General features: G+C 41.0%; 1 protein-coding gene across 1 annotated transcript; it reads right to left on the bottom strand.

Moving 5' to 3' along the window:
* Window positions 1-200: 200 nt before the first annotated feature.
* LOC311485815 (uncharacterized protein) lies at window positions 201-13,677 on the bottom strand. The gene is made up of 4 exons (XM_084541453.1): window positions 13,612-13,677; window positions 8,900-9,720; window positions 6,298-6,468; window positions 201-2,192 (listed from the first exon to the last, which is right to left on the bottom strand). The coding sequence occupies exons 2-4, from the start codon at window positions 9,699-9,701 to the stop codon at window positions 2,077-2,079; spliced, it is 1,089 nt and encodes a 362-aa protein (XP_084397579.1). The 5' UTR covers window positions 9,702-9,720; window positions 13,612-13,677; the 3' UTR covers window positions 201-2,076.
* Between the last annotated feature and the right edge of the window lie 243 nt (window positions 13,678-13,920).

The raw sequence follows: 13,920 nt of genomic DNA, 5'->3' as shown, positions 1-13,920 counted from the left end.
AGACGTTTATTACAACTGGCATGGCTTGTAGGTTAATTTCATTTCCAGCAGGGTTTGCTTGGAAAGGGAATTCAAATTTGTCCAATAATAATAAAAAAAAAAAAAAATGATATACCCTCAATTTAGATAGCAATCGTTTACTTTCAACTGAATTAATTTGGCTCAGCTGGAAGTTTAAATTAACCTGCCAGTACCCCCCGAAAGAAATATGTACATTCTTTATCAGGGACTTGGCTTCGGTTAATTGATTTGTGCCGCTTGCCAAACAATCACAGTCCAAATTGTTGTGGTTAATTAAAACCGACGAGTTTTGGTGATGGATGAAAGGAGGCCTCGCTTGTCCAAGTATGTTCTGAACACTGAACAAGTAGTGTGTGTATATCTGCATGTTTTGCATGTGTTTAATGAACACTGGGGGGAAAAGGCATTTAAAATGAAATCATGAAACAGGAGAGAAATTTGGATTTATTACGAGAGGTTTGGTTGTTTATTAAGGCATCAACAAGCTCCATATCATTTTACAAGCGGTGGCAAACAATGTAAAAGGCTTCCATTATCCGTCTGCCCGGCATCGTTTCTGCGGTAATCGCAGTGATTCTGCGACGCAAAACTCCTCTCTCAGGCAAAATGCTTCCTGCGCTGATTGATGTCTGAAATTAGAGCGGGGGAGCTGCAGAACCACTCAAAAAAAAACAAAAACACCACAACCCTCATATTTCTGAGTTGTTGTTGTTGGCTGCTTAGGCCGAGCTGAGGCACGTATCAATCAAAATCATGGCGCGTATTGATTGAGTGTGGGCTTCACTCAGGTAATGATGAGTGAAAGGAGAGAGGGAGCTGAAGGATGTATTTCCTTGATTCAGTTTCTTCTCATATGCAGTTTTTATATAACACAGAAAAACAGCAAAGTGTAGAAATTAGCAGTTAAGAAATATTGTGGTGTTTTAATCATACAAAGGCATTAGATACACGGAAGCGTTTTATTTCTTTTTTGTTTAGTTTAGTTTTTTTTTTATCCCTGGCTATTGCCTCCTTTCCCAATCACATTATAACAGTCAAACAAGAGACGCTTATCCTACTTATGTCAATCGAAGTTGATGAGAATAAAAGAGTAAACAATAAAAACAATTAATTTTTTTCCTAACATTACTATAGATATGCAGCAGGTTAACACTACTTATATCTCCAAGGTGCATGCTGTCACTACTAGAAACTCAAATCTCAGTTTGGGCACCCGGAGGGCAGAGACTTTAGCGGTATGTTATGGTGATATACTTGTTGCTACTCAGTAGTGCTAAGACCAAATACACAACTCCCTTCCTGAATACCAAAACCTCAGACTATGAATAACAAAACAGCGCCCGGCCCCCCTCCACCTCCCTCACCAGTGTAGGAAACAAACTTTTGTTCGACGGTTCAAATCACCGACTCTGTTAAAGCGCAGTTCAATTTCAACTTCTTATTGCTGTCCTAATGCTGCAACAGCGGGTGACTGTTGTTATGGATAATGGTGTTGTTCGCCATGGCTTCTGAATTTTGTTGCATAGGCCTCACTGGACCAGCTGTGTCATCTGTTATTTAGACTGAAGGACTTTTTTTTTCTCCAATGTTTCTCATCAGCAGGAGGTTTAATCTGTCTTCTTCTCCTTTTGCTGATGAGTTCATATGCTAATGTCTTTCTTTTTGCTTGTCTTTTACAAAAATTTGCGGCCCCCATTCACACTAAAACATTAATAAAATCTGAATTATAACATCCTTCATTGACTGCAAAGAACATTCTTCATTACGAAAGACTTCATTTGATTCCCTTTGGCAACATACATGAAAAGCTGACGGTTCATTTTGGCTGTTGCGGTGTACTTCAGATAGATTGCCTTCAGTGATTTCTCAGTTTCAGTACAATACATCTAATCAACATGATGCATATTCTTACTTAAGTATCATTTGTGGTGACTGAAAACAGACACCTTGGTAATTCCCGTCCACAAATATCACTTTTAAACAGTCTTATTTACAAAACTCCACAAGACTTTCTTTCAAGGGAGTTCATGACTTTGGTCTTGAGTCTCCTCAGTTTCAGTGGCGTCCTGGAAAGCTGCTCATTTGGATGCTGTCCCCTTGGAGTCCTGGGTTGTAATAGGCCGAACCGCCGAACTCCAAGTCCATAGGTTCGTTGTTGTCTAATCTGAGAACTGAAAATGAGATAACATTAAAAGATTGTATCATCTCATTTGTACCAGCTTGTCATTACTGTAATGTGCAGAAATGTAGCTTAGCTTTTTCCTCATTGGTTGTATAAAGAGATGGACAAACCCTCAGTGACATGACACAAGCAGCCACACGCTTTATGCATAACTTCAATCAAATCAAGGAACTATCTACCCTCTGTAAAGTTGTCAAAAATTAGGAATTTAGCAACAAAATCCAAAAATGTTATCCAGGTTGTTGTTATGCTTCTCTGCACCCCCACTGGCCTTGAAGTGGCAGAGCATGTGGCTTTCATTGCCTTAATCAGGATAAAGGACATGGCCAGAGTGCCCCAATGGGGTCACTACTCTATATTCCGATCAGACATAACGTTATGACCACCTTCCTAATGTTGTTTAGGTCTCTCTTGTGCCTCCAATAGAGTCTGTTGGTGTCTGGCAACAGGATGTTGTTAGTGGGGGCCTTTGGGTCCTATAAGTTGAGGGGAGGGGCCTCTGTGGATCAGGCTTGTTCCAGTGCATCCCACAGATACTTGATCAGTTTGGAATCTATGGAATTGGGAGTGGGTGTAATTGCTATGGGGTAGGGGTGCCTGGTCTGGTCTAGGCGGGTGGTACATGTCTAAGTACCATCCACACAAATGCCAGGTCTGAAAATTTCACAGCAGAACATTGAATTGTTACAAGATGGTCAGTGTCATTTACTTTCCTTGTCAGTGGTTTTAATGTAATGCCTGATCGGTGTATATCTTCTGAGTGATTAATGTGGAACTGAATTTGTTGGATCAGGCTTGTTCCAGTGCATCCCACAGATACTTGGTCATAATGTTATGCTTGATCGGTGTAGCTGCAGAAGCTCACCAGGGGCGTTGATCAATATGGGTTCTTGTGGACCCCAGAAACATCATCACTCACTTCCCAAATACTCTTCCAATTCAAGGTACGCACATAGCCAAGTATGGTCTAAATGCCCAGATATGTTCTTGAGCCCTGCCAGTTTTACTGAAGATGCATCATGAGGTAACTTGATTGGACTTGGGGGAGCCAGGTATCCCACAATGCATTTTGCGGGCATCATGAAATAGATTTAATCATACAAATTACAGAATGTCTGTTCTGCATCATCTTGTCCTCCTGAGTCTATACTTCAGAATCAAACTAGACAGAACTACCAAGTACGCTAGTCCGAAGTTCACATACTTGGTATTAATAAAGGTCCCAAGTCTTAATATGCCCCCTATTTATGTCTATGTGTGTAAAACAAAGTCTTTTATTTTTGTAACTCTGTTGTCTAAGCATACAGTATTTATGTTTGCTATTTTAGTGTGCGGGTTTGTGGTGATTGACTAGGGATTGAATCACTTTGGGAACCCTCTAGTGGCCATTTGGGGAACTGCAGTTTGGCTTCATTTTTCAGCCTTAGAGGTTGCCACTTGAATTTCTATCAGATGTAGGAGTCGTTGTGTTCTTGAGTGGTAATGATCTTATTCCAACAAATAATTTCCCCATAGCTATATCACACATTGATATATTTACAGCCCTTCTTTGATTACAATAGTTATATATTTAGTGAATTCTCTGTCATTATCCCTGCTAAGTATTCACTAAGGAGCTTTTTTAAAGTCACTTCGGGAAATGTAGAAAAATCACCACACCTAACTGAGATTAATAAACATGACAGATTGAAGGTAAGCGGATGCAGAAATAAATTACCAAAAATTAAGTACACTGGGACATGGTTGCCAAAGCTCAAGGATCTGCTGAGAATATTTTGACTCACAAAAAAATTTAACTCCCAGCAGGTTTTTTTACAGCCTGGCATGAGAACAAATTAAAACTACATTTTGTGGACTTGTGTTTTTACCAGATCAGAGGGTCTATGTTTTGAGCATGCTGTATTTCAAGGTTCATTTTGGGGTTGTAGGTCTTTGGGTATGATATGAGAAATGATCCTTTAAACTCCAAATCTCTGAGTCAGGTTGATGTGTAAATTCTATTGACAGTTTTACCCAACAGAGACACAACAAATAGAAGGACAACAACACAAACTTGCTTTTAGCTCCAGCTTTCAGGCCGAGGGCAGCGTTATTAGCAGCGTTATTGAATAATGACGTCTATCCACCGTTCCAAGGCTTCTCTCGCCTCGCACAATCCTTTTATCATCACTTTCTGTGCATGAAGCTTGTGGGCGTGTTTGGATTGAGCACATACAGCTATTTACAAACTCGACTGTAAGTGGGCAGTTATTTTCCCATGCTGTCACTACACTGGTGCTCTGAGAGGAGTTTGTTTGCCGAGAGAGGCGTATTTCATTCAAGCCTGTCCACATTGTTACAGTCTCGGGTGTTGCCAACATGTTTTTCCAGAATCGGTTCACCTTGACAATGAGGCTGTCATTTAGGATGCAATGTAAAACATCTTCAGTATGCAGGTGTGTTTTTTATGCTGGTATTAATGTATGACCTGCTTCCTCATGTGCTTAGGGGAAGGAATTTTAGAATTTAGAGTTTCAGTTGCAGTTTAACAGAACAGGTACACGAGACAGGTGTCTAAAACGAAGGCAACTGGACTTGTTTGTATCTTCTTGTAGAGGTTTAACCACTAAACCAAGTGGCTTCTTGAGTTCTAAATGACTGGTTGGACCATTTTTATCTGGAATATCTGTAAGTGGTACCCTGTTGACCTGCAATGAGAGGATGGTGTTTTGTCCAAACCCTTCAGGTGGGCATCACCCACAGACCTAGGCCTGAGCTTCCCAACAGTCATTTAAAACTCAAAAAAACACTGGGATGAGTGGTGTAAGATCTTAGATCTTCAAGGGAACTCAAACAAGTCCAGTTGCCTTTGTTTCAGCTTTTAGATACACCATTCAGGCATAACATTATGACCACCTTCCTAATATTGTGTAGGTCTCCCTTGTGCCTCCAAAACAGTTGTGACTCTTCAGAGAATGGACATGGGCCTTCAGTGTCTGGCAACAGAATGTTATTAGTGGGGGCCTTTGGGTTGAGGAGAGGGGCCTCTGTGGATCATCCCACAGATCCTTGGATAAGTTTGGGATCTAGTGACTTTGGAGGCCAGGTCAACACCTTGTGCTTTTCATGTTTTTTTTTTGTTTTTTTTAAGTTGTTCCTAAAGCGTTTGTGTGTGTGTGCATCCTGTTGGGGATGGCTGCTGCCATCAAGGATCGTCATCGCTATGGGGTGGAGGTGCCTGGTCTAAGTGGGTGGAACATGTCTAAGTAACATCCACACGAATACCAGGTCCAAACGTTTCCCAGCAGAACACTGAATTATCACAAGATGCCATTTACTTCTCCTGGTGGTCATAATGTTGTGGCTGATCCGTGTAACTATAAACTCTGACAACAAAATGAAGTCTTAATTCATTAATAATAATTCCTTGTGGGGAAATTCTTTCACTGCATGTAACAGATCCATTTGTACACACACACACAGAGCAGTGAGCAGTCCTGCAAACAGCGGGCAGCCATGCAGTGCCTGGAGAGCCCTTGGGGGAGGTCAGGTGCTTGTTCAGTGTACCTCAGCCGTGGACGTAGAGGAGATTTGAACCAGTGACCTTACAGTCCCAAATCAGCCTCTCTAATCTAGACCACAGCTGCCCTGCTAGTCTAGGCCTTATTTTTCATGCTTCCTTATTAATGAGGGACACATTATGTAAGTGCTTTTGTTTATGTGAGAGGGAGACATATAGCAAGAGAGATAAAAGAACCAAGAGCTAAAAAGAAGAGGAGTTATTTACTTTCTTGCTATGAGTTACATGAGAAGATCAATACCCCTCTCTCATGTCTGTATGTTAAATATGCAGCTCCAGCCGGCAGCCAGTTGCCGTAGAGACTGGAGATAAGAAAATCTTCCTCTCTGCCGCTCTCTAATTAACATGTGTTTGTTTAATCCATAAGACAATTCACTATGTGTCAGGATATTTCCCAGAAATCATAACCGGCGGGGACTAGTGAGAGAACACGAGCCGTGTGAGTGACTGTGATGAGAGCAGCAATAAGGGAGTCGTATTCCACTAAATCCAAATCATATGTTATTTTATCGCCGGCGCGCAGGAACAAACGTACCTGGATCTGACGGGAACTCCTCGACCAGTTTCCTGTGAGTGAAGCCCTTCTCCTGTTTCTTTTTCAGAATCAAGTAGACCACCACTCCCACACAGAGCACAGCCACCATCGTTCCCAGTACGGCGCCCCACGCTCCGTGATTCCTACTCGTCTCGGAGTCTGACGCCAAGCCTTCATAGGAGAAACAGAGGGGATACGGGGGTGGAAGACATTTATAAATAATTTGTCGACGAGGAAATTATTTACATCGACTGGCGTCTTTAAGGGCTAATTGTCACGTAATTACGTCTGAAACATGTTTTTGTGTTTGCAGTGGTGGCAGGCTGCATAGATACACATCCCAATTAGTCAGAATTGTATAATTCACACTGTGATAATTAATGCAATTAACATGCCAAAATCATGATAATTTCCTGAATACATTAGAATATTTTAAGGCGGCAGGCTGTGTGTATCATGTAAATAGGGTGAAATGTGACCGAATACTGCTTTAGCTCCCATTATGTTATCACTTTTAACTTAAGAGCTCGAATGGCATTACTGACAAAAAAAAATTAATTATTTCTATAAAAAAAATGTAGCACACAGATAATTATAAGTTACTCACAATAACTTCTGTGTTCTCACATTATGACAGCTGTATAGGTGGAACAAAAGTAAAGACTTTTATTTGACGCTTTTCTGTTTTCAGAATGAGGGTTTTAATAAAACGTGTAAAAATGTTCTACTTTTCTATCTCGCTGTTCAGGGCAACAGTAGCGGGGAATAAATTGTGAGACTGACAGAACTGTCCTCGGTATCCTTTGACACAGAAATACTACATTTGTATTTTATCAGGACTCGGGTATAAATAATTCAGCGGCTGCGTTTATCTACAAATGGCTCAATTTACCCACTTGCTAGGATCAATTCCCCTAACCCGGGGCAAACTGAACCAAAGGAACTTTTATTTCACACAGTATATTTCCGTTCTTGTTTTCCTCAACTGCCTTTTTTATTTTTCCCCCCACTTCACTGGAATGTGCAAAAAATAAAATACGAGCGGAGGTGTTTCTTTTAGTTATGTTATTTTTTTTTTTGTCTTGCTCAAAAAACGCTGCGAGTAAGTAAGCATGTGGTCGTTTTAATGTGCTCCCCTCTGACTCATGGTTAGTTCTGGAAGGTGCAAGAATATTTTACAATGTTTTCTAAGTTTTTCTCCCATTAGCATTTAATATATATTCAACATAAAGAGCAAATACGTACATGCAAATGGAAATATATGATCTCAGTCTAGCAGCGCTCAAAGGTTGGATCGCTACAAAATCCGATGCAGATACAGACATTCATGCTCCCTTGAGGGTGAATCCTGCTGATTTTGCTAATCCCCCGACCTCTAGCGCCACCCTGAGATTATGTTTATCTGCTGGATGGATGGCTATGAATGCTGGACGAATTGCCTCATTATCATGTCAAAGTATTTAATTCACTGTGACCAACTACCTGCTCTACTAATGGCGTTTCCATCTGTCGTGCGCTGTGTTTAATGTGTTGCTAATTAGCACAAAATTAGCATCACATTAAACCAAGATGCTACACCTTATCTCTGGTGTTAGCAGTTAGCTCAGAGCAGTGCCTCACGTGGCCGCACTCGTCGTTATCGAACGGGGCCGAGCACCTGAAGTGAGGGGCTATTTTTATTTAGCGATGTCAGAAATAGCCAAGTTGCCTTGTAGGCCCATGTTTATAGACCCTGTGTTTATCTGTACTCAACAGCCTGTGCCTTTGTGCAGTTTCTGTGCACACGCTGTGCCTGTCATGATAACCGTGCAGCGTTTTTTTTCTTGCTGTGTTGCCCACAGTTTCACAACTGTTTTCCCACTGTTTATTGCCATCATCCGTTAGTGTTATGTCCTGCTGTCACATCTGTCCATGTGATGTGAGTTTTATTTTAATCCCAACCCAGCGCCAGCTTTCTAAAGGCCTTTCCCCTTGCAATTGTGCTTGGTAGCGAGCTTGCCCACATACTAACTGATAGATAGATAGATAGATAGATGGATAGAAGTATTGATTGATTTGTAGTGGTGCGTTCGACAAGCGGCCCTTTCCCAGCTCTATCTCCCTGATCTCATGGTCGACACCGAACACTCGTCTCACGCCCCTGCACAGGCAGCAGAAGTATCTTTGACCTCGGTCCCTTACGTCCCTTGCTCTTTCCTTTTGTAACTAAAACAGAGTTTCATTGTCCTGCTGAGAGGGTGGTTGTAATAGAGCCACCGAAAGCACCTGAAACCCAACCCAACCTTTGCCTGTGAAAGAAGAAGGGGCGTTTGTCCTCTGCCAGTGGGAACATAGATTTAGGAAAATGTGGGTCAGGGAAAGGTTGGGAAAAAACCCCCAGAGTTAAGCGTGCTACAGTGATAAAAGTGTTTAAAAGCCAAATGATTTCTAAAGGAATTTTGGGTCTGTTTTGTCGCCTTATGGATCTAATTCTGATATTTGTCAATTCTCCTTACACAAGTCATTTAGGAATTTTGTTTTTGGAGGTATTTCCTTCTAAAGCTATATGAGCTGTTTTCCAATCACAAAATGTGCACCCAAACAACTGAAACTCCAGCATTACCTCTTTCTGAGCTGCTCCCTGAGCCTGAGCCTGAGTCTTTCTTTGTATTGTTGGCCTTCTCGGGCGTGTTCGGAGCAGCAGTCGTCGTTGCAGTGCTCGTTTCTGTGGTCTCAGTGAGGAACACCGTTGTAGATGAAGACGTGGTGGGTGTGTCGTTTATCTCTGGCACGGCTGTGGTTGTCACAGTTGTTGTGTTGGTTAACCTTTTATCTCCGTCTGGTGTTGTGGTGGGTACTTGTGTGATATTGCTCTCTGGAGCCGAGGTTGTCAACTGTATATCAGTGCGATTAGAGAAATCTGGAAGGCTGGTGGAGTTGTGATGGGTCATCGTGGAATTAAAATCCTCTTCGGTTCCCGTCACGTTGGTCTGGCTTGAATTTGAAGCAACTGTAGTTGTTGTAGATGGAGTAGTTGTGGTAGTTGGAGCATCTGTCGCATTGGGCTGTCCTGCCTGCTTGATTGTAGCATTTTCAAAAACAGGAGGCACGGTCGTAGTGGTAACATTCACATCCTCAAATCTATCATGTCGTCCAGACACGTGCAGCTCTTCTTCATTAAATGCTGCCATGGAGCCAGATGCTATCCCGCTGCCTTCATCATTACTTGCCTCTGTATTTTCAACTCCCTGATCAGATTCTTTCTCCGGCTCAGAAGGTGCAGTGTTTTGACTCAGAACGCCGTTGCCTCGTAACCAACTTTTATCAATCGTACGCCCTGGAGAGTCGGTTGACTCTTGGAGCGATGCCAGGTGAAAGACTTGGACAAGCAGGAGGAGGCCTGCTGTGAGCCTTAAATGTTTCATTTTCTCTTTTGGGTTCACTCTGAAACACAAGAAAATAAATATGCAGAATTATTTTATAAAATAAAAGTAATCCATGGTTGTTTTCATGGCGCAGAAAGCTAAGTCACCACTTGCAGCGCTTGGTGCATTGTTATGAAGCATTCAAACATTTAATGACGCCAAATACTACTTCTACGACTTCTTTTGTACATCTGATCTCCACTCTAGACAGATGGTAACAGTAGGCTACTCATATACACTGATCAGGCATAACATTATGACAGGAGAAGTAAATAACATTGACCATCTTGTGACAATACAGTGTTCTGCTGGGAAACTTTTGGACCTGGCATTTGTGTGGATGTTACTTAGACATGTATCAGCCTTCAGACTCTCCCTGACTGCACTGAAAGACTCGGTGTGCACGACAAAACATTTGCAGGTTGCTTTTTTCAGAAGCCAAAAAGCAACCTGCTTTAATAGTGCCGGTCAGCTGCACCAACATAAGTCATAATGAAAATCCTTGAGGAGCTAAGCCTGTCCCACCTCCAGACTTTCAGTTTAGAGAACCGCTCAGGTGACGGTTGACAGCATCGTGAGCGCGACATCCCCGGCTGCTATATCAGGAGCCTGTTGGTGAATGCCTGTGCTGTCATCCCTTTATTGTTAACATTTCAACCGAATCCCAACACAATCTCCAGCGAGATCTGTGACTTTTTGACAGCGTGAATTTGCACTTGCCCTGGGAGCTATGTGTTCTCCTCTCGGCTTCATTCCAGTACACAAATGAGTGCAACTCCCTACAGGCTGTGTTGCTGCAAGTCACTTTGTTGATTGGCTTCCTTGTTCGAAACAGGTGCTTGTTATAATGTGTGCAAAAGGCTCCTTCTAAATTATGTACGCAGAGGTATGTATGCAAATCATTCAGGTTTCTGGTTTTACTTGTTAAATTAGTTTTTTATGTTTATGTAATAGGATGGGAAAAAATAACTTCCCTTTAAACTTTTTAACGCAAACTATTAATTACTTTATTTAATCCAAATCAATTTACACCCAGAGAATTTAGAATAAATTGGATTTTATTTAACAAATGTTAAACAAATAAAAAAAAAAGTCTACAATTTCAAACTTTCAAAAAGTGAAACTTAAACCTCAACTCTGAAATGGGTATGGAAATGTGCAGTTGTATTGATTCTCAGCGACCAATGAGCCGAGACGGTTCACCCGTGGTCAGTCTCTCACCAAGCGGCCACACGAGGTGTTTCTGCAATTTTTCTTCTGCTGTGTCACAAAACAAATGGGAAAACCAGCGTGCTGTTGCGGGTATTGCACGCTGCGTGAGAGCGGGGTCAATCCAACTGTTCACATTTGCTCAGCAGTGGAAGGAGTCTTGGTACATTTGCTCAAGTTGTGTCCGATATTTAGTTCAATATTTAGGTACTCATGCTTTACTTGAGCATTTCTACTTTTTGTTTCGTTGTACTTCCACTCCACTACGTTTCATAGAGTGCTAATGCTTTCTAACACATTCTTTTGTAACATAACAAGTTTATCAATATAAATGTATGTAAATATACCATCATTAATTGTACAGTTACAGTTGCTACGTGGTTAAAAAAATAATTTTATTTGTTTTTTACTACTTTAGTCAGAAGCTATTGTGTATTGTGAGTACTTTACTTGATACTTTACGTACATTTACTTTGCATATGTTCAGTCTAGTATTGCTACAGCAATTTAGTAAAAGATTTGAGTGCTTTTTGTCTGTTTACATACAGCAAATTAAACCAGACGTGCTCCAAAATTGTGGATTCTGACATTTTATGAAAAACACAGTGTGTCCTTGTCACATTTTGGCTCCACCAAATAGGGAGGTTTCACTCCAAGCTTCCCACATTTCAATAAATGTTCAAATGAGCCGATATCTCAGCAAAAATCAGTGAGAAAGAAAAATAAATCTGAGATTTTATCTTTAACGGTCTCTCAGATTTATCTGAAATGGTATGTAGGTGAGTGAAACTATCCTCCAGCACATAGAACAGTAGCATTAATAAGCTAAATGTCTGTAATATTTAAGTGAATTTTGCTGCAAATAGTTCTGTAGTTTACATGAAAATTAGTATCTCTAAATTATGTGTATTGGTACTTTTACTTAAGTAAAGGATTGGAGTACTTATTTCACCCCTGTGTTGACTGTTCACACAACACAAAGAGCACGTCATTTAAGAAAATGTCTCCGTCCGCCAGGATGAGAGGAAAGGTGGACAATTTAGAGCTTATAACATTGTGAAGAACTAATTTCTCAGCTCAGAAGTTCTTTTCTGTGTTGAGATTTAGCCTACGGTTTCAACGGTTTGAACTAACTTGCATGTCGTCCCCCATTTCCCCCATTTTCCTTTCTGCCTCTTGACCTTACAAAATAAGTCACCAAGACTTCAACAAATAAAAAATAAATAAATAAATAAAAAAATTAGATTTATAGTAACAATTAATTCCTGCATACTGAACTGCAGAGGATAAAAGAGGAATATGCTGCAGGCAGCTGAGAGTTGTCTCAATTAGTTAATGAAGAACCGGTTCAACAGGTTCCACAGCAGCCACCACATAGTCATTAGTCTATTTTTATTTGTACTGTGTTAAAGGATATATGGTAAGAGACAACTTTGATTTGATTATACACAGGCCTGATTACTTAAAACGTGTGTCAAAAATGTTGCAGGCGACCTGCACTGATTCATATCTGCCAGAGACAAACGTTCCCTCTAGCTGACCCATCAAATCATCCGCTTACCCTCCATCACACAGGGCAAAGCTCTGTGGAACCGCTCTCCAACCGTTTTTTTTTTAAAATTACAGCAGTGAACTGCCTGCCTCTCCGAGAGAGTATTTGACCGTGGGCGTCCCACCGACGAGTCTGCGCAGCAGCGGGTCAAAGAAACAGCAAGAGATGTTTACCACTGACCCTTAACACTCAGAGATGCCGTCTGTTGAGAGGAGTTCCCACTCTGCTGGCCTGTCAGAGTCTCCATACAGGCTGTCACCTCATCAGCTCTGTTAGCCTTGACTTTACAGACATTCACTCCCACATACGAAGTGAAAGGAATACACTTCCAGTAAATATCCTGAACTCCTTCCACCCGCACGAAGACACTAATCGTCTGACATTTATGCAGTTCAAAGTTCCCCTGTTATTATCAGCTCTGAATATACTCTAATCTATTTTACATTTAGGTTCGAAAACCTCATTATCTCTAAATCTGAAGTGCCGTAGTAGATGTTTGAGGCACTTTCATTTTTCATCTATTCAATTACATTTCAATAAGACATCGCGGTTTTTACTTTTCTGTGTTTGTGTGATAGTTTTATTTATTAGTTTCTAAGACCTCACATATTAAGATGGGTCATCAGTTGAACATTTCATGGACATTATTACATACTAATCTAATCAGCATACGAGGCCGATAAAAGGAGCTCCACTTCCAGTGAGGCTGTGGTGTGTTCATGTCAAATTTTAATTGACTTTGACTTATTATGTTTTTGTATTCATGTCACTGTGAAACTTGTTCTTCCCTGTTTACATTACATAAAGTCCTACAGTATGTGACTTGATGTTTTGGCAAAACAGAAAGTAGTAGCAAAACCTCAGGTAAAGCAAAAGTATATGCATTTTATACAGTTTACGTGTAATTAGTTCATGTCAGAGTTGCAAAGTTTAAAAAATTATCATCAAATATGTCTTTATACTATAATCTTTCTCTAAAAAGAGGCTATGTGTGATTTTTTTTTTTAATTGCCTAAAAATATAGCAGCAACTTAAATCTTTATTGGACATATTTAGAGAAAAGAAAATACTGCCCTCCGGGCTTAGCCTCACACATTTCCAGCTATAATGAAAGATAAACAATTAAATCCTCCTTCAGTAAATCCTTACCTTATTCTTAGGGTGTATCAGATGAGAACAGGTGCACAGGCAACAAAATCTCTTCACTGAGCTGCCAACATTTGAGAGTGAATCAGCAGTCAGCCTGGAGAGAGAAGCAGAGAAGGAGGGAGGAGGGCCCAACAGAGTGGCATTCAGGGAGCAACCTGCTCAACCTGCTTCTACACCTGCCAGCGATAGAAACACACCCTGTGCCTCCTTCCAGTTGCACGCTGTGAAAAGGCCACGCAGGACAGGGATGGAAATGAATTAGTGGACAAGTGTTGCCGGTGGAATGCCAATTTGTTAACACACTATTAT

The sequence above is a fragment of the Chelon labrosus genome, assembly GCF_963514085.1.
Source record: "Chelon labrosus genome assembly, chromosome: 3".
NCBI classification, from domain to species: Eukaryota; Metazoa; Chordata; class Actinopteri; order Mugiliformes; family Mugilidae; genus Chelon; species Chelon labrosus.
Note: the sequence above shows the minus strand (reverse complement) of the source record. Positions and strands in the feature narration are given on the sequence as shown.

What these genes read in the sequence shown, in the direction of transcription:
- LOC311485815 (XM_084541453.1), bottom strand. Translation starts at nt 9,701, where the DNA reads ATGAAACATTTAAGGCTCACAGCAGGCCTCCTCCTGCTTGTCCAAGTC. An exon ending in AGGGAGCAGCTCAGAAAGAG is followed by an intron (nt 6,469 to 8,899) that starts GTAATGCTGGAG and finishes TCTCCTATGAAG; the next exon opens with GCTTGGCGTCAGACTCCGAG. An exon ending in GGAGTTCCCGTCAGATCCAG is followed by an intron (nt 2,193 to 6,297) that starts GTACGTTTGTTC and finishes TCTCATTTTCAG; the next exon opens with TTCTCAGATTAGACAACAAC.